The sequence below is a fragment of the Astatotilapia calliptera genome, chromosome 22, assembly GCF_964374335.1.
Source record: "Astatotilapia calliptera chromosome 22, fAstCal68.1, whole genome shotgun sequence".
In the NCBI taxonomy this organism is placed as follows: domain Eukaryota; kingdom Metazoa; phylum Chordata; class Actinopteri; order Cichliformes; family Cichlidae; genus Astatotilapia; species Astatotilapia calliptera.
In genome coordinates, this window is record NC_137442.1 from 18,586,446 (window position 1) to 18,611,371 (window position 24,926).

At 42.2% G+C, this 24,926-nt stretch overlaps 1 protein-coding gene across 1 annotated transcript; it reads right to left on the minus strand.

The window, feature by feature from the left end:
- Window positions 1-351: 351 nt before the first annotated feature.
- tinagl1 (tubulointerstitial nephritis antigen-like 1) lies at window positions 352-21,432 on the minus strand. Its single transcript, XM_026156016.2, has 12 exons — window positions 21,287-21,432; window positions 18,558-18,868; window positions 16,762-16,828; window positions 10,817-10,909; window positions 10,610-10,724; window positions 6,943-7,069; window positions 6,597-6,747; window positions 6,325-6,511; window positions 5,370-5,415; window positions 4,431-4,554; window positions 1,584-1,629; window positions 352-568 (listed from the first exon to the last, which is right to left on the minus strand). The coding sequence occupies exons 2-12, from the start codon at window positions 18,859-18,861 to the stop codon at window positions 401-403; spliced, it is 1,428 nt and encodes a 475-aa protein (XP_026011801.1). The 5' UTR covers window positions 18,862-18,868; window positions 21,287-21,432; the 3' UTR covers window positions 352-400.
- Window positions 21,433-24,926: the final 3,494 nt, after the last annotated feature.

Genomic DNA, 24,926 nt, shown 5'->3' on the forward strand with positions numbered 1-24,926 from the left:
ACCGAAGAATAAAAAGATCACATCCTTCGTCGCCAGACATGATATGACATGATCACCAGATATTATACTGGGGATTCTGGGATGTGTGGTCTTTGGAGCAGTAGGTACCTGAGTTGCCTGATTGCAAGGCAAAGTGAAAGAACTTTAGCTTAGTTTGTCTTAGTTTTTGGTGCCATGAATCTTGAGATACACAGTCGTTCTATTAAAAGGCTACAGAGGGTGGAGAACAAGGTTCTGTATCGATCCCCAGAATAAACTAAAGTGTAAAAAAAGAGGACTAGGGCTCACTTTATGGCCAGTAGAGGGGATGCGATGGCCTGCGACGCAGCTGCATAGAAAGACCAACTGTAGTTTGGACAATAATACAGGTTTTAATAGGGTTTTAAGATCTGCAGTGTCTTTAAATGTGCCTGCGGTGATGGTGGTGATGGTGGTTGTGCATGTCTTCCATTGAGATTCTGCCCCACGCGCCGATCACAAATGTTTCAATCTCACACTCGTTTTCCCCACGAGCGATCCGGAAGTAGCCGTTTTCACCCCAGTTCTTTCCCCAGGAGTTGGCAGCAATCTGGGGGAAATAAGATCACACTAACTGTAAAATACAATAAGACTTAAAGATGACAAGGTTTTATTTACTTTCCCCTACACCTCACCAATCAGGGGGGGAAAAAAACAGCTTTTTACAACAGACTTTTTATTTTAATATCGAATAATCACTTATAGTAATTAAGATACTGTTTTTAAAATTTAATCATATTGAAAAGAAGCTTTAACTGTTTAATCGTTAAAACATATTGCCTGTGCTACAGCAGCAGGGTTTTTCAGTCAATCTTTTTAAAAGGGACCTATTACACTTTTCCTTATTTTCTGCTGCTCAGTTTGAAACTCATTTTCTACTCTTGTGTCGAGCTGACATCAGCCTGAAACAGACATCCTTATATGATCATTTCAAGCTGGGATGAGGACTTGCAAACACTATAAGAACTCAATTTATGGAAGCCACGAGAGGGGCAGCCAATCAGAAAACAGCGGCCTTTTAGAGTGGGAGGATAGAGAGTAGATTTAAAAGTAGTCATTTTTATTTTAAGTCCATCCATCCATCCATCCATTCGCTTCCGCTTGTCCTTTTCAGGGTCGCGGGGGGCGCTGGAGCCTATCCCAGCTGTCATAGGGCGAGAGGCAGGGTACACCCTGGACAGGTCGCCAGTCTGTCGCAGGGCCAACACACAGGGACAGACAACCATTCGCACTCACATTCATTCGCACATTCACACCTAGTGACAATTTGGATTATCCAATTAACCTATCCCCACAAGCTGCATGTCTTTGGACGGTGGGAGGAAGCCGGAGTACCCGGAGGGAACCCACGCAAGCACGGGGAGAACATGCAAACTCCACACAGAAAGACCCCGGCCTGATGTTGGAATTGAACTCAGGACCTTCTTGCTGTGCGGCAACAGTGCTAACCACCGTGCCACCGTGCTGCCCTATTTTAAGTCTAAAAAACAAAAATAAGGAACTGGAAATAAGCATAATAGGCCACCTTGAACTACTGGTAAAGAAGGTGTAAAGTGAAAACTTACCCAATATTTTCTTGATGTTCCATCAACATTTCTCTCTTCTCCCCACCTAGTGCACAGATCAGAGATGATACTGAATTAAAGCGCATAAAAATTAAAGTATAGCTACGTCTTATTAGAGCTGTAAAAATAATTTAAGACATGTAATGCATTACTTTGCCTCAGATGTGCTCAGTGAAAAGCAGATATGCAGGGTTCAAATGTTTAAAAAAAAAAAAACAACAACAACAACTTTCCCCTTGTTAACAACATCCTGAGTATTTATAGCTGGACATCATTTTGTTGCACTTTTGCATTCCAATACAAAGAAACACGGAGTTCCCCTCTTCATCGGGCGTAGGTCACAGGGAAGAGGAACAGCACCTCAGCTTCGTCAGAGCACCAACACTGCAAAAAACGAGCAGCCCACAGGGACACTGAACTTTATCTTTACCTTCTCTGGTGGCTGTGGCTTTGTTCTCAGGAAACCCTGGCAAAGGTCCATAAATTCCCACCATGCCATACACTTTGGTCTTAGCATAGCTGCTGCCAACCCCTGCAGTTTCTGCTCGTCATGATCAAAACAGACCTAAAGCCAATTCCCATCCTGTTTTTCCACACCCGGCCTTTCATTTCCAAAGAGACTCCCGGTCCGCAATCGGTTGTTATCTTTTATAAAGTAAAGGAATGCTGGGAAATACACTGGACGGCCTCAGGCCCTGCCAACTCAGTAGCCTGCCACCAAAACACTGGCAAACTGTGCCAGGCTTCATTCAGCGAGTGACTTTATTAGGCCACTACTCTCCCAAGTGGATTATAACGTCACATTGACCAGGAGCAGACACATTAAAAGCAGCTGTGTAAATACAACATCCCAGCCAGCGTCTAAAGTAGACCCTGGCTGGTGTTTGTGAGCATTGTTCACACCTGTATACAAGTGTGTGACCCCGTGTTTACTTGTGTGCATATTTATTGGTATAGAGACAGGCAGACAGAATCGGACCACTGCTGATCTCTTATCGGTCTTCCAATCAACTCACTTGCTCACTTGGGGACAATGATGGACATGCCCCTGTGCCCATGTACCCCCGCCCTTGCCCAGCGCCCCTCATCCCAGCTCTGACCTCTCCTCTCGGGCACTGATCCCCCTCTCTCTGTCCAGTGCAGTCAGGATCAGCACCCCAGACAATGCTCTTTCCGCCACAGTGGACCTCAATGCTATCTCCACAAACTTTCCCAGGCCCTGGGCTTAAATGAATACACAGCTATGGGATTTAGCCTATGTAAACATACTGAAGCCTGTGGCTGGCAGGTTTGGAGCTCAAAACAGTGCCTTTCACAGCCTCCATCCATCTCTAAACCTGCACCGCAGCTAAAGCCTCCATCCAGCCAAACCACATCCAAAGCAGTCAGAAATCACAGTAGTTGTAGAAGGAGGCTGTATCTTCATCCTCACCATCATCTCACACTGTGCATACCTCCACAGTTTACTGACAATGAAGCTGCAGAGAAGTAATTACACTCCAGAGGGTGTGGTTCTAACACGAGCGTGATAAGCAAACACGAATGCACTTGAAGAAAACTGAGAAAACTGTATAGGATTTAAATAAGCCAAGTACAGGTTGGAGGATGAGAAGTGTTTGGGGTTTTTTTGTTTGTTTGTTTGCTTTTTATCCTACATGTGCTTATGCATGAAAGAAAAACTACAGACAGTGAAAGCTTCGAATAAAGAGATTTGTGTTTTATCCTTATCAGATAAAAGCAGAGAAGTTGCTTCTGTCATAATGCAGGACTTGCATGTTTGCTGTTTTTTGACACTCAGGTAAATGTTTACCTACAGTATGACACAAACCCACACGTCATTGGATGAATTAGCCGGTAATTGGGGTTTTATTATCTCACATAAAAACTGGAGGAGCCGGGGATCGATCAGACAACGTTCCAATTACTACCCATCTCTGACAGTCAAATGTTACCAAATACCAATTACTCAGAACCACTGTCACAGTTTAAAAATGTAAACTGAGCCAAATATATCAGTGACATATGTCAAAGGGAGCTGGATGAACTACAGCCTGTAAAATATTTAAAAGCAAAGAGCGGTTTATTCATCTTAAAGGTCAGAATATTTAAAAAAAAAACAAAAAAAAAACAAACAAACCATAAAACAGTATCAGTCTGTCTGGAGTCTAAAATGATAAGAGGAATATTTTGGCTTAAATGTTAAGAGGAGTAAAAGAAAGGAAGTGGGACAGTCTGACGGCCAGATGAAGAGTGATGATGGAGACATCACAGAGCCAGAGAAACGCACGGCAGTGGGTGTGGGCAGGCAATCCAGGTGCGTCAGCCGTCTACCTGCCTGCATATTTGCGGTTGTTAAAGTGACTAGATGGGGGGGCAGGGGGGACTGTCTGGGGCAGATGAAGGAGTGGAGCCAAGGTGTGTCTCCGAGAGCAATAGTCTGGAAGGGAGGGAACGCTTATTCACAAGCAGACAGCTGGCTGTGTGCAAACACACGTGCAAGTGGAGCTTTGAATCAAACCCAGTACCAACAAGGACTCAATTAAAACCCTGATTCATCCTTATTAAACAACTTCTGAAGAGATAGGGCCACTGCTAAGCATGTAGCAACAGTTAAACCAGACACACTCGGGTTAAAGATGAAGATAAGGTGAAAGCTTTTGTCTAAACAGGAGTCAGGTAAAGAAAAAAAATAAAAATAGAAAATTAAAACCTGGTGAGTTTATTTTAAGCCCAATCAGGTCTGTATATGCATGTCTCCGAGCCACGTTGTGACAAAGCATGTTGGTTCACTAAATGGGGGCAAAAATATGAACTGTTTTGGATTGTCTCGGTATTCTGGTAACTTACCCGGTGATCCTGACTGAGTGTGTGCCATGTTTACGGTATTGCGGTGGTTTAGTGAAACTGGCATCTGTGTGTTTGTAGATCCCAGTCTTATAGACAAAGAAGTCCTCGTGGACCTCCATAATAGCTGCAAGAACAAACAAGCACGGAGAATTAGAAGGTGGAAATAACCTGCATGAGTACACGCACGCACGCACGCACGCACGCACGCACGCACGCACGCACGCACGCACTTTGATTAGCCATTTCCCAAAACTATTAAGCAATTTCACCAAACAAATTCTGATTTCCCCCCTGAGTCACACACCCAAACATCAGAGCAGGTTTGTGTGCGTGTGTCAGTGTAAGCTGCACATCTAAGCTATGTGTGACTTTGTTTTTCCAGCAGCTGTTTATGGATAGAAGAAGTTTTTAAAGCTGTATCAGCACTAGATGCAGTGTTCCCTGGTTGAGAATATAATGCAAACTTTCACTCTTATTAGAATCTCTTCAGCAGACACACACAAAGGACCACACACACTCATGCAGCTCTCCACGACTTTCTCAAAACTCTTCCTCCCTGGACTGTTGAACAATAAGTTGGCACACGCTCCCATACACACATGCACACATCCTTCGACATGTGACTCCTTTATTCAAGTGTACTTGAAGGCATTCCAGATGGGCTCCAGGCAGCTAGCCGCGCTAATATAGCAAAGTTAGATCAACCCTAGCAAGCCGCGGAGGCCGCTCATTTCTGACAGGGTGACTGGGGTCAGAGTTAAAACTCTGGTTAAAACCCATTCAGATGAAAAGGTTAAATATGACATCAGTCTAGGTCAGATACTTCAAGCTGTGTGTGTTTTAATTCGTGAAAAGTCACACCCACGTGGGAGCAATGTTGACAATAAAATACAAGCATATTTAAGGAAGACATACACACACAGAAAGGCATTGCGTTACCTTGCACGGGGCCATTATCCATAATCTCCTTCATAATCTCCTTTTCCTAAGTGAGACGATAGAGAGAACGATTTATAGGCAAAGGAGAGTGAGACAGACAGAATGATCGTTACATGTCAGTGAAACGGAGAGGATGAAAACAACCCCCTGGAAGTTAAAAGCCAGATAACAAGATTGAGTTCAGCAGGGCCCCTTGGTCTTAATGCCTGGCTTATTGACTTCACAGGCTATCAAGAGACAGGAACAACAGGCTGTAATGATTTTGAGAAGCATTAGCCGTCACTTAGCCCTGACGGATAGCTTCTGGTGAAACCACATGTTGGCTGCTGCTCAGCGGTTGTCTGATTTGCAGAAGATCCATGCAGCAGCGTGGAGACACCGCTTCGGGAGGCAGTTTGTGCAAATGTTACATGATACTAGTGCATGGATTGCAGAGAGGGCGGAGATAATGTCTCCATGAAGTCATTTAGATTCATCCACCCATATTAGCAACCAAAATAGAGATATTTTACGGTTTTTATTGTTCGATTGAAGGATGAGGGCTTATGTAACTCACTTCTGTCTCTGAGCAGAAAGTAGAAACACTAATATGAGGAGGAAATCTCATTTCGGATTAACCCGCTGGTCCTGAAATGATAGCAGACAATGAGTGTTGTCTTTAAATTGGTGTAATTCACTCACTGCGGTGTTTCTCAAAGACAGCCTTTCTAAGTCATCGTACTAGAATAGTTTATAATTTAGTTTTATACACAAAGCTAACTCCTCAGTCCTGAATCCTACCTCCTGAGATATGGAAAACAAGTGGGTAAAAAACAAAACAAAAAAAAAAAAAAGCACATCCCACTGCCCTTCTACAATCTCAGACTCATTCCCAGGTGAGCCAGGCACACCATGGCTGATCAGTGTAGTTTTGTGAGCGAGAGTGGACGTTTTTGTGCAGCTTTCTTTCACTTACATTGGATGAGAGCCTGTAGGGCGGCGTGGACTGGTAGATGTCGTTGTGGTAGTTTTGCGTGTTGGGACATCGCTGCGTGGCTTGCCTCTTCCCCCGTCCAACCGAGCGGCTCTGCATCATGCAGCGACCCACCTCTGCCGGCGTTTGCTGCGGAGGTTGATATGGGTAACAGTCTTCTGTCACAACTCTGTCGGGAGGGATGGGAAGATGTAAGTCACCCATCATTCATTCACGAGCAGTAATAACTTTGTCTGAGATGAAGGGGGGCTTACCCCCTACGCCGAAGATACCACCAGGCTCCATCTATGCGTCCTCCGGCACAGCCTCCCTGGTTGCGTGTGTCACAGGAAATAAGATTTTGGGGAGACAGCCGAGGAGTCATGTGGCCCATAGACTGGATGGAGATTCTGTCTGATGCCACAGCTGGTGGCAACAAAGCAAACGCATAAACACGTAACTAAAATTTCATGGTGGAAGCTTCACTTCAAGAAGAAACTTGAGAACTAAAGAACTTCTATTTCCTAGAGTTCATGCACGTTTGCATGTGACACATTTTAAGGATATTTCCCTACAGTTCCCCCATTAGCCCTACAGATGTCATTTTCCCTAAGACAGCACCTGCTGTTGAGAAGGCCCAGGAAGCAGCGCAGTTGCCCTGATCCAGCGGTTCATGAATCTTCCCCGGCCACTTCTCTGCTGAATTGAAGTAGGGCGGCAGATTGTCGGTCTGAGGATCCATGTTCATCTGCAAGAGGGAAAGAAGTTTGTTCGTTCTTGCTTCAACTCCATCTTTTGCAGCAACCCACGAAGAAAACATTTATAGTTCTCAGTAAAAACAGTCATTATTACCAACTGACAGTCCAAGATGTGTGACATGAATTTATAGGGAAAAGAAAGGAAACGGTATTTAAAAACAGGCTAACATTTACGTGCAGCAGCACGGGTTGCTTGAATGTGGTGTCAGGTAGTGTAGTGCAACTGTTTGGCCACAGCAGAACACAAACTGAAGGGTGCAATTAAAATACTTGTGGGCAGCTTCGTAATACAAGCTTGGATCATGGGCAGATTACATAAGTCTACTAATCAAAGGCCACATTTAAAAAAAAAGAAAAAAAAAAAAAGAGGATTTCTTTACAACCATTTGAACCAGAATCCATTTCTAACGTTGCAGAATAGACAGGACCCTCTGAAGCCACTCCTCTTTGTGAAACAACAAGTCTCTTTGGTTATATTAGGGTTTTATCATGATGGTAAACTTCTGTTATAGAGTGTAACTGTCTCCCTGATAGGGCGCTTTCACTCAGACGTGCGCCATCATTTAATCGCCAGCTATTGTCGGATACTCTATTCATATCTCCTGGTATTATGTGATGAACATACACTACAGATAGCTTCATCTCTCTCTCTCTGACAAAGACTCTGGCTGCCCGCGGTGCATTCCACTGCTTAATAGTGAAGCATTCAGAGCACAGACGGCCACCTGATACATCACTAAGATCAGAGACTTCCTCTCAGACCGTGTACAGAGAGTTAGAGTGGGGCCTCATCTTTCCTCAGCCCTCAGCCTCAACACCGGCTCTCCACAAGGCTGTGTACTGAGTCCCCTACTGTACACTCTGTACACACATGACTGTGTTAGTTCCCACCCAGACAACACAGTCATCAAGTTTGCAGATGATACCACTGTGGTGGGGCTCATCTCAGGGGGAGATGAGACTGCATACAGAGCTGAAGTTCAGAGGCTGTCAGATTGGTGTGCAGACAACAACCTGGACCTCAATACCACCAAAACAAAAGAACTGGTAGTTGACTTCAGAAGGAGGAAGTCCGAGCTGCAGCCTGTCAGCATCAACGGGGAGTGCGTGGAAAGGGTCTCCAGTTTCAAGTTTCTGGGTGTGCACATAGACACAGACCTCCAATGGAGCTCTAACACCTCTGCGGTCTTAAAGAAGGCCCAACAGCGTCTCCACTTTCTGAGAATCCTCAGAAAAATGGACCTGAAGAAGGAGCTGCTGACCGTCTTCTACCGCTGCTCCATTGAAAGTGTGCTGACATATTGCATCGGTGTGTGGTTCTCCAGCTGCACCACAGCACACAGAAAGGCACTCCAGAGGGTCATCAACATGGCCCAAAAAATCATTGGACATCCTCTTCCCTCCCTGAAGGACCTGTACAGCACTCGCTGTCTCAAGAGGGCACGCAGCATCCTACGGGACTGCACACACCCAGGACACCGGGTGTTTAAGCTGCTGCCGTCTGGCAGGAGGTTCAGGCTGCTGAGGTCCCGAACAAATAGACTCAAGGACAGCTTTTACAACAGGGCAATAGCCCTGATCAATGTAAATAGCTCACCTGACTGGATACCTCCCTGGACTTTTTAGGGGGAGGTAACAATGTTTAAAACGATAACAATATTTATATTTATAACAAGGTGCAATAATAATTAATGTGCAATAATAACAGTGTGCAATACACATACACTTATTCTTCTTTTTTATACTAAGTTAATATACTGTGTTGTGTTGTTTGTTACGTTGTGATGTGTCATATCGTGTCGTGTTGTGTTATATGTAGTGCCGACGTAGGACAGTTTTTCCAATTTCATTGTACTACTGTACTATGTATGACTGTGCAATGACAATAAAGAGTTATCTTATCTTATCTTATCTTATCTTATCTTATCTTAAGGAATGTGCTGCTGCTCAGAGATTTGGAGCTCTGGCAGGTCAAAGTGCAAAAAAAGCACCTGATCCAAAAGGCATCTAAAATGTTGCATTAAGTGCATTTGACACGAGTCTGCAGAAACAACAGGAAAGGGGAGAGACTGAGAGTTTTGTGAATGGGCTGTGATCTGATTTGTGGCACAGGCAGGGACACGCTGATGGCGGAAGGAGTAGGGGGTGTTACAAAATTTCGAGGTGGAATGAATGCACGCAGGGCAAAGTGGGGATGCGCAGACCCAAGAGGAAGTCTTGTCTTTATTCTCAAAGCCGCCACCATCCTTTCCGTCTTCTCTATGTGATGTTTTGGTTGCGTCTTATGTAATCTTTCTGGGGTAAAAATGTAAACAAAGACAGAGCAGGCTGAGGTCTCCAAACAGAGAGGCCGTTACATACCAGCAGGCCACCATAATTAAGTGAAGCAGGTTTTGATCAGTGCTCACTTGTTTGTAATAGGTTTCAAGCGTGCAAGAGCTTGTAAAAAAAGAAAAGTTGAAAGGTAAAGATATGAGTAACTTTTTCTTTTTATTCTCACCTGTCTGTAAAACTTCCTGCTTCCACCCACATCTCTCCTCTTTATGTCATACACTCACACAAGTGGGAAACAGTTTGTGACTAATTCAGCATATGTTCCTATCGTGACTACAGAATAGAAACAATAGTTCTTTAAATTCAGCGTTGATCAAATTTCATATACTCTGATTTTAAAAACTATTTCTATGTAATATTTCAAATGTCTGTGTTTAAATACAAAAATAAGCAAAAGCAGATGTATACAATACCAATGATTTCTGTTGAATATTATTTCCCATGAATGTAAATCTCTATGTTACTTTTTTCCTGCTATTCATGAGTGAAGAAAGACATGATGGTCCAGCCAACCGGTAATCCAACGAGTCACTGCTCAGGGAACCTGAGTATGCACGCCAACCACTTGGTTATCAAATCACTCCATCGTACAATTCTGAAAATATCTAAAGACATCATTTTGGTTTTCTCTCCATAGTTGTAGTATTAGTGGAAACAGGAGATGAATGATATGTTATCCGTATGTTATGCCTTTTGTCGTTTTTAAGTGGAAACAGAGTTTAAGAAGTTACACCTAGTGGCGACCAGTACAGTTATATTCTTACACTTCCTGTATGGATATATCAAGGGCACCTAAGTGAATTTAATTTAATTTTATGTAAAACTCAGCCAACAGCTCAATGTGTTTTATATTGCAAAGTAAAGATCCTACAATATTAGAAAGAAATCCTAGCAATCACACAACCTTCTATGAGCAAGCATCAGGTGAAAGTGGGAAGGAAAAACTCCCTTTTAACAGGAAGAAACCTCTGGCAGAACCAGGCTCAGGGAGGGGCGGAAATCTGCTGCAACTAATTGGAGGAGAGAGGAAAAAGAAGAAAGGGCAGAGAGAGGCAGGACAAGAGCCAGACTACAGGTGAGAGATTTAAATAAGGAGTCCAATCAGTGAAGTTTTGTATCTAAGCCTTTAGAAAGTTCACCCATATATTTATTTTCTAACGATGATTTGATGATTCAATGAACGAAGAGTCCTGTACCTGAATCTCATTCATGTTCATGACTGTTCTTGATGGTCTTTGTGTGCCCAGTCGGTAGCGGATGCCTTCGTTTAAAGTCATGCCATACAACTCACTGTGGTTAGCTGCCCTCCACCTAAAAACAATATGAAAGGGGCAGAAATCATATGTGTTTTTAACTACAAACAGAGTATTGTAAGTACGTGTCTATATTTATTTGTTTCTTACCCATAGTTTCCTCTGTTGACAGCTTGGATAATGTCCGGCTCAATGAGACAGGCGTTCTGCTCACACTCCCAACGTCCAGAAGTCCCACATGTGCTACAGGAGAGAGAAAAAAAAGTTAGTAGGGGACATTCAAAGAAACTACAAGTGCCTGAAAAAAATGTGTATTTTTATGCTACAGTCACTAAAGTCTATTAAACAAAGGCAAGTGAGCAGAGGCTGAGTGGATTTCCCAAATAAGACATAAATTGAAAGAAGAATGTTAGCAGCCGGAAAAGGCTGGAGAAATTATGGAGTGGGATGGTTAAAAATAAAAAGCTTAGATTATTCAGCCTTTTAAGGCTGCAGAATGCAGATCCGTTTTTATTCGGCAAAACGGAAAATAAGTGAGCAGGATATTAACGATGACACACAGATGTTTACTTTGGAGATGCTCAGAAACAGAGGATTTACTTTCTGATGACTCACTGCCGAGAAGTGTGCCTTTGTGTGTTTGTGTGTGTGGTAATACAACATCAGAATGGAAAGGCTTTAAAAAAAACAAAAAAAACAAACACACATATATATACACACAAGCAGTCCCCATCGCTATCACGCGTATTATAGTTGACAATTTGCAATGCACAGGTAGCCCTCCTGTATGTGTGCTCCCCTCCACCCCAATCATACCTCAGTCAGCAGTATTTCTCACTGGGTTATCGCTTCAATCACTTGCCTCAAAGCTGAGATAACACTAAACAGATCCACTCTGCATTATCTTTTTACTTGTACATCCAGTATGCACCAGTGGGTGTTTTAGTTATTTCTAATATATTTTCATGCACATGACATGTTTCAGATTATTATTTTAAACAGAAAACCCCCGCACAAATCCTGCATAAATGAAACGGAGAAAACAACTTCACATTTCCCTATGAAACATAGAAAAGCACAAAAAAGAAACGCATTCTCAAATGTATTGCAGATTTTCAATGATAAATGTATTATTGCTACTTATTAATATTAAACACACTTTATATGTCTTAGAACCATTGCCTGTTTTGTGCAAACCTTGTTTTATACATGCTATAAATAGCTCTGTGTAGCATACAACACATTGAGCTTACTCGTTTTTTGTTCTTGTGACAAACTCAGTTTTAAAAATACATCAAATGTGCTAAAACTATAAACTGCCTGTGCAATTTTAAACAGACGGATCCACACATGAGTAGACGGTAAAATCTAGACACTTAATTTAAACCTAGGTGACATATACATTAAAACAAAACCAGGAACATAAAGCTAAAGCAGCTAAAGTTCAACTGCTAGTCTGGCAGGGAACAGCGGAAGCGTATGAGACAGACAGGTAATTAGGTGATAAGACACAGTGAAACAAGACAGAGGGATGTAAGTAAAGCCAACAGAAGTGAAACAATGTGATCTAAAAATCAAATTGAAACAGAAAGAAGAATGAGTTTGTGTATAAAGTGACTATATTTTTGTTTTTAACAGTCACATGATCAGCAGCAGTGTTGAGGATGTGAGCCAAACAATAACAGGGGTGTTTCTCAGATAATTATGTAGCTAGCATGAATTGTGCATGAAATGTTTTACTACCCAGGACCATCACTAAACAAATGCGATGTGTGTGACTGAAGAGGAATTTGACCTCTTCAGTCACACAGAAACCCATGGACGGTATTCCCCTCTCAAATGGCTCACTTTCCTGCTGGGACACATGTGCCACGTTCATGTTACATTAAAAGGTTACATCAGTGCGTTTCTGCTCAGCATCCTACAGGGACCATCTGATGGCTTTTGATTGGTTCAAAGCAACTGTGACCTTTCACCTCTTCCACCCTCCAGCAGGAATACAGGCATGCAGCAGCACAGTGCCAGTAGGTCTGCGATAAACACACAGGGATAGGCTTGATTTATGGAGATTGAGGGACAGAGTGGGACTGAATATAAAATATAAGGGATGTGAGGACATATTTAACATTCCCCGTCACAGTCCCAATTTAAGATCTACTCGCCTGAGAGAGCATGGATAACAGCTAGACAACACAAGGTGTAGTATCTCACCATATCTGGCCATTGATGCTTCCAGATCAGTCGGAGCAGAGCCATGTTTGTGTGTGTGTGTCTGAAGATACGGCGCATCTACAATATCTGAGCAAATAAATAAACTTAGAAAGTCTATGCTGGCATTGGCTGTTGTCCCATCTGACATAACGAGCCAACAGACGAAAGCAGCTGCCAAATCAAATTAGAGATCAACTGTTCCTTCAGACTGCTACCCCAGAGACCATCTTTGAAAGGAGAAGTCGCCGAGGTTCAGATCTTTCGGGACAGATAACATGTTATCGGGATGGCAGCAGATCTGTAAATAACCAAATTAGCTAGAAATCCCATTAACAAGACAAAAAGCTGACACATACTGTATTACACGTTAACACTCACAACAGTAAATATAAGCGCAGGCTGAATACACGACACTTAGTCTGTTCTAAAAACCAATCTGCGGATGATTAATTTTGTGCTGCACAGACAGATGACGTTTATACTGATTGTGGTGCTGATGTCAAAGTGCATTAAGTGCAGCTGTTAAACCAGTTAGTCATTAGAACAGTTTCCCTTTCCTGTTCAAATCAGTAAAGAAACATAGGCGGTACAGATAAGAGAGTGCAGGGGCGCTGCTAATGAGAGCCTCGGGAGGGGGAAAAGGGCGAGAGCCGATTTCTGAAAGCGCTGGGAGGACACGCATTTGGGAAATTAATAAGTGGAGGGAGTGGGAGTAGGAGAAGCATGTCCGCGTGTATCCGTCCGAGCCTAAGTTGTGGCGCAAATTTTCAAACTCCTGTGTGTATTGGTTTGATAAGCACGTGTGAGAGCACGTGATACCGAGACTCTCTTGTTTTCAGAGCGAACGGGGGAGTTAGCACATTATTGTTGGTTTTTAGGAGCTGGAACACCAGAGGCTATTTTTAAACAACCTCCACAAGTCTTTCCTCAAGATAAAAATAGGACCCCCGCCTTTTATCAACTTCCATCAACTGTATTCCTTTCTTAATTGCTCCCGTGATAAGACTGAGTGACACACACACACACACACACACTTACTTTAAAGAGCAACAATTGACACAGACGTGAGAAACCAGCGTGGAGGACAGATGCGGAATTCAATTTCCGCTGCTCCTGCTTTCACTCACTTAACCTCCCTCCAGACTCTTGGGAACTACTACACAGCTCCTTGACTGCAGCTTATGTCATGCAGAAAAATGGCAGCCGTCGCACACGGGCTCTGTTCCCCTCAGGGTGCTGAAAATCACTGAGACAGAGATACTTTCCTGTCACTTAGAGTTAATCCACAATGCTCTTTGTAGAAGCTCTTGACTTCATGTCACGGTAGTAAAGTGAATTAGAAACACACTGAATTGGAAAAATAATGCAGGACTGCCAAGGAGATTTACTCAAGGAGTCAATTACAGAGAGCTGTATTACAGTGTACAGACTTATTATAATGTATTCAAGCAGAGTGGTTTTCTATCTCTATTGAAGTAGACTCAAACTCAACTGGAAAACTGTTTCAGTTCAGATTCAGTCTATCAAGTCACGTAGAAAGGTAAATGCAAACCTCTCTTCTTCCCTAGGGAGAAAAATAATTCGCATAAGGGCCGTCTAAGCTTACCACTAGGCTATCCTATAATTTATAATAACAGAAAAGCCTTTGGAGGACAGGCAGTAGAAAGTTTGAGAACAAGGATCTACACCTCAAAAACATGACATAAAGCAATGATTTTGAGTAAAATGCAACTCAAATATATAAAATCAAAGGTGTATTTATTCAAATAATTAATCATTAAGGGAAAAAATGCTTGGTATACACTCAATTACAGCAATCGAGTTAATTATCTTTTGTGCTCACATACAAAATTACATGGGAAATTTACATGTTATCAAATTATTTAAAGTCAGCATTTTGGGGCATAAATACATTTCTGAGTGTGTAACAGAGTGCTTAGCAGGTGTGGTTTGTAGACTATATACAAAAGATGAACACCATGAAATCCTTTGGTTTGACTGAGAGGTGTCAATAGACCAAGTAGCCTAAAAATACCCTGCTTTTTCTACTATTTTCCACCAGATGGGACCAAAATTTACAAAATAAACTGCTTTTGGTATCAAGTAACACTTTAAGCGAGGGATTGAGAGTAAAATCTGAAGTTGAACAACAAGACAGACATCTCTACAACTGGGCTTCTATCCGGTCGTTAAGTCTGACGTCACTAGCCGTGTCTGGGTCTAAACTCCGCTGCAGGTCCATATATCAAACGATCACTGTGGCATTACTGAGAGTTGAAAAACTGTCTAAAGTCTTTCATCTTTAATAAAATGATCAGCGTTCTGCTCTACCAGGTGTAACAATTGAGTTTAACATCCAGGCATCCATGAAAACGGAATTTATGACATTTAACGGAGTTAGAAGTTAGCAGGGAGTTAGCTCGCTAGCTTCTATCTAAATACAATATAGCATGTCCTGACTGCGTGGTTTTGGAAACAAATTAAAACGTACAGCTCTGTTATCACTTCCAGCATAAATGAAGACAGAAAACTAAACAGCAGTGACGCTTGTAGGGTTACTGAAGTTGGGCTAGCTGGTATATAATGATGTGCTACGTGACCGCTAGCGACACAGCTATGTTAGCATAATATAAACAAGCTAACTTTTTTCCACTGGATAAAAGTTAACGTGAGTGTTCTCGGTGGTCAGAAACAAATGTAATCACATGGCAGGATGCTGTAAAAGGACCAAACTTCAGCCAGGAGAACAACTGAGATAATCCATCCACAATACGAGGTTAGTCATTCATATACTGTTGCATGGGCTGGGCTGTAGTTACATCCTAAGGTTTTAAAAACTGAGCTTAAATAAATGATTAGTGGTAATAAAAGCCGAGGGAGGTCAACAGGGATCACTGACTGTTTTAGGAGCTTTTTGAGATCAAATAGAAGAAAATACATAACATTAAACATGTTAACAACACAAAAGCCATATTAAACGCAGACTACTTTAGACCCGGAAGTAGGATTCGTCGCGTCATCACTGAACAACCGGATTTGCAGCCAGAGCAGTCACCCCCTGCTGGCCATTAGACAGAATGCAGCATTAAAACACAGATTCGCATTTCAGCCCCAGAGGCTACAGCCATCTTTTATATACAGTTTATGATGGAGGTGTGATGGAGAATCACCAGAAGTTATTACAAGGAATCCTAAAGTGGAAATGATCTCTAAACAAAATATCATAATGAGCTGAGATATTTTATTTTTCAGGCCTAAAGTCATTTCTCCTATTTGGACAAACTAACACGGCTTATCTGTCATCTTATCTTATCTATACCTGCACATTTCTTACAGGCATTTAAAAAACTCAACAAAATTATGCACGCAGAGCTGGGCAGAAGGAGGCAGACAGAGTTTCAGGTGCAGGTGACTAAAGCTCATATGTGAGTAAGGATCATGTGATCAGCGAAAGATTTTCACTCAAAACAAGGATATAAAAATGAATAATGAACATTACTCCACAAAGCCACCAGCATAGTTAGAAACACATGCTGTGCAAAGGCACATTTTGCAACCTACAGCTTCATTTTAAACTGTGCAAATCCCCACAGCTTTTAGGAATACCAAGCGCTGTACGTCAGAGAGGGAGTCAGAGAAACTTGATGGTAAAAACAGATTTTTCAGCTTTTGTAAAGCCAAATCCATAAAAAAAAAATTCCCCTCCAAATTATAAAAAAATATTACATGCATATTTATATAATGCTTAGTGTTTACACAGGTAAAAAAAACAAACTGGGAACCTGAAAATGTTCGAACTTAAAGATACTTCAGGGGGAAATTAAAGGGAAAACCCTTGATTTAAAAGGCAGAAAGAATGCATGGAAAAGGCGGGGTGTACATACCATAAATTGCAATTTTCTTTGTATGTTTGCCCCGTCAAGAACGTGTTTCCATTTCTTTCACAGGTGCCTGAGAAAAGACAAAGAGTGGCAATTTAATATACGCAGGTTTGATGTGGCTAAACAATAAAGATCCTATCGCTAATCTCAACAAAAGCTACGCACAGTCTCAATCACTGAGACACAAATGAGACACATGCTGTACACGGAGGCTTAAAAGCACACATACACACTTGATATTAATAACACAGTAACCACATTCCTTCACTTGCAACCACAGTAAAAGTTAACAGCAACTAGTCTTAGTATTAACACACAGAATATGTGAGGTCTAAGGAGCTCTAAGCCAGTAATCCTGTGTAGGAATGTGGCGTTAGCTTCTTTCCTGCCTTCCCAGGCTTCCCGGGCTCTCGTCATGCTTTAACCAGCTTACGCCCCACTGCACCAACTCTACTGAGATAGCATGGAAAGCCCCCACTTCCATCTATAATTAAACATCAAAAATTTTACAAAATTTGTGAGTTGCACACCCTGCGCTGTCACGACCCCAAAAGTGGCCCATCTTACTCGACTGTTAAAACGTTGGTGTTTTGGTGACAAGCTTACGTAAAGTGGAAGATGCTGTCAGAGGGGACTCCATGTGGAATTTAAGGCATAATCTGGCTGAGAATTTACAGTGTGAGCAGGTTTTCCCGGCCTCTGGTGTGAGGCCCCGTGCTGACAGTGTGATCTATGACTGATGCTCTCACAGCTGTCTCGCCCGGTCTATCGTAATTCAAATTACTGCAGAGCTTCGGCAAGTGGCAAGTTACACATTAATACAGAAGGAATGTGTGCAGACTGAACATATGCAATGGTTACCGTGACATTTTTTGTATAGCATTCCTTCAGCGCAGACCGAGTGAAAAAACAGTAGCAGTTAAGAGGAAAGACCTATCATAACAAGCTGTCTTTCAGTGGCTTCCCTCCGCTGACTATGTGATCAAACATGCTTGCGTGCACATGCTTGTACGTCGGACCTCCTGAGTGCCAAACCTTATCGAGCACGGCCCACATACCTGCATCGACCTCTCTAACTTTGTAGTCCTGTACCCATTGTCTGGCCGCATACCCCACATTCTTTCTCCTGACCTCCATTCATCCCTCTACACACCCCTCCTCCCACCGTCTCGGTTAATAAGAAGCCTACTGTTCCCTACGCTGCTCTCAGGTAGCCCTTTGCTGGCACATTTCACACTTCGGCAGAGAGGATGGTGCTAGAACTGTGAGGGAGTCCAAATGTAGTCAACCAACCAGTAACACAGGTGAACGAACAGGAGTTTAATCTGCAATACAATCAGATGCTATATGTAGATGATTTAAGGGACAGGGAACGTACAGATAATCATTATGTATGCTGAAATATAGTTTGACTTTCTATTATTATTATTATTATTATTAAATCCATTATATTAATACTGTCGTTTACCCTGTAACTCTGTGATTAATCACACAGAAGAAATCAAAGAGACATTAGAAAGATCAAAGGTTTCTGTCCAAGTAAGAAACATTGGTATGATCACTTCATATAAATGCAGTAACAAGCTGAAGCTTTTAAAAGCAGGTATGCAATTCTAATCCATTTTCAGCATATTAGGGGCGTCACGCTGCTTTCCATCGTGGTCCAGCGTGGAGCTTGTCAGTGGGGTTTCCTGCAGCTCTCTGACAGAGTTTAACTAACAAAGACATGCCCACATGCTCACACACATGGCTGCAACACTTTCTGATGCCCCCCAAAACACATTTGTACCTTCACATACCAATGAAAGGCGGCTGCACGCCAAGACAGTGACCCCAGAAGTCGGGGCAGCAGTCGGACACCGTGCGGTTGCAGAACAGGTCACAGTAGCAGATCGTGTCCAGGTACGGCACGGTGCACAGGTCGTCCCTGCCAGGACAGCAGCCTCCTCGTCTCTGGCAGTAGGAGCCGAATGGGTCTCTGATGCCGCCAACATGAAGTGGACTGGCAAGCTCCCTCTTGGTCCTTCTGGAAAGGATTCTGTCTGCAGTGCCTTCTCCCACCACCAGGAGTAGCACGGTCACAGTCAACAGGATGAGCTTCATGATAAACCTGCGACAGGGAGGCGACAGAAATTAAACATTTAAGAGTTGTGGATAAAGCCAGTGTTATCCAAGGCATACCTCTGTATGATGCTCAAGAAGACACACTTAAAATGCTCCACTCTGCAGGGGGAAGAGCAGCAGAGTGTAGCAGAGGAATTGGGCATTACTGCTGCCAACTTCTGAGCAGTTCATATAAACAATGAGGCACACACACACACACACACACACACACACACACACACACACACACACACACACACACACACACACACACACACACACACACACACACACACACACACACAAGATAAGTTTAAACAGACTTGGCAGCACATGGTTTAAATAGAAACCCATGTGATCCTTGGAGATTGTCTATTTATTTCCTCAACTTTCCTTTTAAACCGCCAAGACAAACAGCAGCTAAATATGAAAATACACACAGCGTGATGGAGAACATCGTCTCAGTGGCAAAAGTTATGTTATCAAATATGTTGAACGGTGCATGATGGGCAGGTTCTCTGACATGTCTATATGCACATGTAATATCCTCAATGCCCACGTTTAGTTTGTTTGTCCCTGCTCAAGGTCTCGGGATTATTAAAGGTCAAACAATCCCACGCATTGTTTTTTTGTTTGTGTTGGTCTCAGGTCACTGGATAGGGGAGTCTCTGCAGGGTCGGACCAAGAGGAGGGCTCGCCCCCGCTGCTTACATAAACAGCATCATTAATTATCCAATCAGATCTCTCGGCACAATGGACCCTGTGCACATAAAGCACAGCTCTGGAAAAGGCCTTTGCTCTGCTGTTTTCTGCATGACTGTGCCTTTACTTGGTGCATACACACACACACACACACACACACACACAGTAACATATGGCAGCATGGGATGGGCAGGTCTTGTCCTTTACACAAGTGTTTTGTTGTGTCAGACTTTGAGCAGCAGTGCAATAAAACACCAGCCAGTGTGCTCATCATGCTGGTGATGTCTTTAGGTCAATCTAAAGCTAAAAAAAACCCACTTCTGCAGAGATCATAATGCAGTTGTCTTCAGAGGCTCTTCTTTATCATCTGTAGCTTCTTTTCACATATTAGATTAGATTGTTAAGCGATAAGAAAGTATTTTGCTCAATTGCTTACTTAAATGAGACAGTATTTATAGATTTAGTCCATATTACTGTGTAAAATATCCTGTTAACACCCAATATTTCAATCATACGATCCTGAGAAAAAGATCTTAAAGCTTTCAGTAATGTCACAGATGGCATATGGTCCATCAGGGCTCCAGACAGCTGTAGCCAAGCTACTGATCCTCCACTTCAGCTACAGGACAGATGAACCCTCAGTAAGGGTTACCCGCTCACTTTCTAACACACACACTATAGCGCATGGACACATAACACAGTGGCAGATGAGACATGCGGAGTCAGTGTCAGCAGCTTCAGGACCACAGTTATGAACAGTGAGTTCATAAATCTGAGCAGTATTTCATTGCACGGCAGCACTTTTTTTTTTTTTTTTTTTTTTTTTTAATGGGAACATTATAAACCACAAATACATTAATGCATCAACGTACTTTTCATTTTTATGCTTCACTGCTAATGAACAAGAAATTAAAACCTATCATCCAGTGATTTGTGGTTAAAGTAACTCATACAACCTTTTCAGTAGCGAAGCAAAAGAACATCCAAGGCTAGAAATATTTTTTAAGAAAAAACCCACACAAAAAAACCCCACAACAACAACAAAAACATAAAAACAAGGGCCAAATCTTGAACTGTAATTAAGGTGAACCAAACTTTTAGCTGCTTACACACGTGACTTGATCACTTTCCTTCCCAAGACTGAACTTTGACACATTGTTGCAACACCCAGCAGATAATTCATTCTTCAGTGAGTCTCTATAAAAGCCCTCTCAGCACCATTTTTCCTGTGTTACACAGTCCTGACTATTCTCTCAAACTAAAAAACATTAAGCTCGATTTTTAAGGGGGAGTGGGTTGGATCATGTATAACACCTTACAGGTGTCCAGTGAGGACTGCACCTCAGCAGGTGAGTGAAGAGATTACTGGTGTCTGGAGCGGCCACTCCACCTGAACCCAACAACCCTCCATTTAAAAAAAAAAGACAAAACAGCCTTCCGTTGATATTAATGTAGCTCTAATGTGCCCAACACACCCTTAAGATACATATGTCATAACAGCAAAGGCTTGACTAACCAATGCTCTACAATACATCTAAATAATTATACAGAGAAAGACTAAAAACATGGAAGGTGATGACAATCCTCTGAAAGAGAGCTTAAAAGTTTCCTCTTCTTCTGTTTAAAGTAACTTGATAATAGTGTAAGCCAGACTATGACGCTCAGGCTGCACCTGCCTGAGAGCTGCTGCTGAAAAGTGCAGAGAAACAGAAACTGCTGTTACCTTGAGTTTAGAGAGAAATCCTGGTTTTGTAATCCAGTAAGAAACAGCTTATTTACTGCTGGTGTGCTGCTCAGGAAGTCCCTCACAGGTAGAGAGAGTTTAGGTAAAAGGTCAGGCTCCTTTTCTCTGTTCCAAACTCTCTCACAGGATCTGCTCTGTCAGTCTCGGTCTTCTCTATATACAGGCAACAAGCAAGCGTAACCACTCCCCCCTCCAGCCTCTGGCTTGTCCCCTGCTTCACTGCCTCTCCCTCAGCAGCTCACATTCACGCACGCCTTTCCCTGTGACTCCCACAGGTTGACTATCTCTGCGTGCTTTTCCTCTTCTTATCAGACTGGAGCCTGCATAGTGAACTGGCTCTCTGTTCATGTCACTGCTTCTCTCATATTTTCTTCCCACTGTCGCTATCAGTAGCCATGACTTCCCCCTTCTTTATCTGCGACTTTTCCCCAATCCCCACACAGGGCCAAATCCACTTGAGGTGGACGCCATTGCACGCCCCCTAGCGGCCGCAGGTTGAGTAGCTCCACCTATCAGCCACGAAATTATGGAGGAGCCAGAGAGAAACCTCCCATCTTCTAGAAAGTTACAGAGGAGTCTCTGGAGATGCGGTTTTGGTACGCATTGTCGGAATGTGAGAAATATTGCGGATGTTTTTTTGTAAGATGATGAATCTGTTTGTATCATCAGCCTCTTGTTGTGTAACATCTCCCCCTTTCCAAACAAAATCATTTCAGTGAAGGAATTTGATTTATTAAACAAATGAAGTTCATGTCTACACAAAGTTTGACTTTATTTTCTTAAATCTTAATATTGTGTGGTTTCCTGAGCAGTGAACACAAACAGGACACATTACACAGCTGCAGTGAGCGAATGACAGAGAATATCAGCTGTCAAATGTTTAACCCTCTTCTATATTTGGTAACCAGTGTGCTGAAAGTCCGCTTTCCTTAAGTTTATGAAAGTACATAAATGACATAAATGCTTCTGCAGAAGAAGACTGAATAAGGTTTTACTGAAGTGTTGCTGTGGCCCAGAAAGACCCAGCTGACCACTTTTGGGCTGATCAATAAGCTAAAAGCTGAATCAATAACTGTGACACCACATGGTGTTGGACAGGGTGGGTGAGGCTTCCCCAGAAAATGAAAGAAAACACTGAAGACACAAAGGCTATGCTTTGCTTTGCATACATTTATTATTGAATATTTAGAAAAACAAATGAAAACATTGCTTTATTACTTAAAAATATTCATAAAACATACAATCGTTTCCCATTTATTAAGTAAGTAAGAAAAGATAAATCAAAGAACCTTCTATTAGTACAATAACAACTACTAATATAATATATAATATAATAATGATGATGATGATGATGATGATGATAATGATGCCTGTTAGCTACAGAGGCGCTGCTTGCTGCCAGATGAAGCAGGTAACTACTTAGGGCTCCAGGCCATTTTTGAAGGGTTTGGGACTGATATAATTAAAAGTACAGCAGTGGCATGTGTAAAGTTTTCTGTGACAATAGGAGAGCCCTGACCTCCCTAAGGAGGTCATTCCAGCTGCAAGTGGCATGTGCGATTCTGTTTACACAAACCCAATGACAAAAACAAAAGCTATTCAGTGAAAATGAAGAGGAGTGATCCATCTGGGAGTGAGAAAGAAAGAGGGTCAACAGAGGAAGAGGAGAGAAAAGCAAGACAGAGGGAGCGAAGGAGACAATAATGATTAAATTTAAGGTTAGATAACTAAATGCTGCTAGTTTAGCCTTTACTGTGGAGGAGAGACGCTCGCGTGTACGGAGGAGTGTTGGAATGAATGTGAGGCTGTATGTGTGTCTGCAAGCTGGAACATGTTAAATCTGTGGTCTTATTCAAACTGTGAAACACTGTAACTATATGATTTTTAATAGTGCCATACGAATAAAGTTATTATTATTATTACCAAAATAAAGAATAAATGGTCTCTGCCATTTACAGTGTACTTTTTACATGTTTTTTCATAAGACTCTTCTTGTTTTTGGTAATGTTTGCATCAGGTTACTTACTAAATAAATGTGGTGAATGCTGGTCCGAGGGGCCACTGTAAACTTTTGCCTAGATGGCCAAAAGGGCTCTAGACTCATCACTGGTTAGCTGCTGAGCTGCAACAGTTAACTTAATCAAATAATCAGTCCAAAGGGAAACTTCAGCATAATTTAATAACTGTTTCATAAGACAAATAAGCTAATCCTCTCTCAATATAAATATTAACTGGTTTACTAAAACAAATTATTATTATTATTATTATTATTACATTAGACTGTAGAGAAAAGTGATTACTGTCTAATTTAAATAATTTAATTAAAAAAATGATCCGGGTAAGCCTCAGCAGAAAGCCCACTGGGATGGTTTTCTTTATTACATAATATGCTGTAGGATTACCTCACTTGGCAAATTAACATTTATAGTCATAAGAAAAATTAAGAATTTAGAAAGCAATAAAACACAAAGTTAATCACCACTAAAACAAAGCAATTCATGTTGCATTTTGAAAAATAGCTTGGGGCATCTTTGAATGTGAGCCAAACGTGGCTTTTACAGTTTCTTTGAAAAACATTTTTTACTGACTTCAGAGATTTTTGTCAGCCTTTACTTCCTGATTGGAGCGTGTCTATGCGCACGCCATAGTCTTTTGTCCAGCCTGTGCCAGTCATCCCCAAGATTCAAAGCGGCTTCTCTAAATTACACATCATATCTGAAAAGCTTTCAGACGGCTTCTGTCACTGATGTGAGCAAAGATGAGGCCGTTCTGCTTCTGCTTTCCAGACAACTCGGTAATTATAGCTATAACATCTCTTACACAACCTCATACCTTCTGAAGAAAGGTGCTCAGAGCGATGTATACCTCTGTTTCACAGTCATCGCCTTCTCAGTCATTATCATACCTCTTTACTGTACATGCTGTTTGCCTTTTAGTGATGACTGACTCATTGGCGCTAACATGCAAGGAATGCTGTTTTGCACACATATTGGTAGCTGCAGAGTAGCATACAAAAGCTTGACTGTAGCAATCTCCAAGAGAAGGTGTGCATGTGTGTGTGTGTGTGTGTGTGTGTGTGTGTGTGTGTGTGTGTGTGTGTGTGTGTGTGTGTGTGTGTGTGTGTGTGTGTGTGTGTGTGTGTGTGTGGACCTCCCTGAAAATAAGACCCCTGAGTCAGGCATCAATAGATGAGGAAGCTTGCGTGTGATTCATCAGTGAAGGCGAGGATACTAAATCATCTTGGACGGTTGTTGTTGGAAATGTATTTCACAAGATCTGTAGGTGGTGTGTTGCAAGCCTCGTGTACGCGTGTACATTTAACACAAAGGCCTGACCCAGACTGCAGTGACTCAGGCCTTAAGAAGACCTCTAGATGTTTAACCGTGACACATAATCTGTCAGAGGAAAAAGCAGAAAAAAGCAACCCTAAACCGATCAGCAGTGCTTCTGTTTGTGAGGTCATTTCCCAAAAATAGACTGAACTGTGGAGGCTGAGGCCACACGTGTTAACAATAGAGGCTATACATACTCACGGAGCTGTCAGAGCGCGCAGTCAAGGGGAAAGCAGCACGTTTGCACACATGCTGACACACACAATCAAACACGCACTCACAAAAAG

Excerpts from the sequence above, each read along its gene's own strand:
- tinagl1 (XM_026156016.2), bottom strand. The coding sequence starts at position 18,861 with ATGAAGCTCATCCTGTTGACTGTGACCGTGCTACTCCTGGTGGTGGGA. Across the intron at positions 10,910-16,761 it reads AAAGAAAATTGCAATTTATG|CACATGTGGGACTTCTGGAC; the intron begins GTATGTACACCC and ends TCTCTCCTGTAG. Across the intron at positions 1,630-4,430 it reads CACTCAGTCAGGATCACCGG|GTGGGGAGAAGAGAGAAATG; the intron begins GTAAGTTACCAG and ends TCTGTGCACTAG.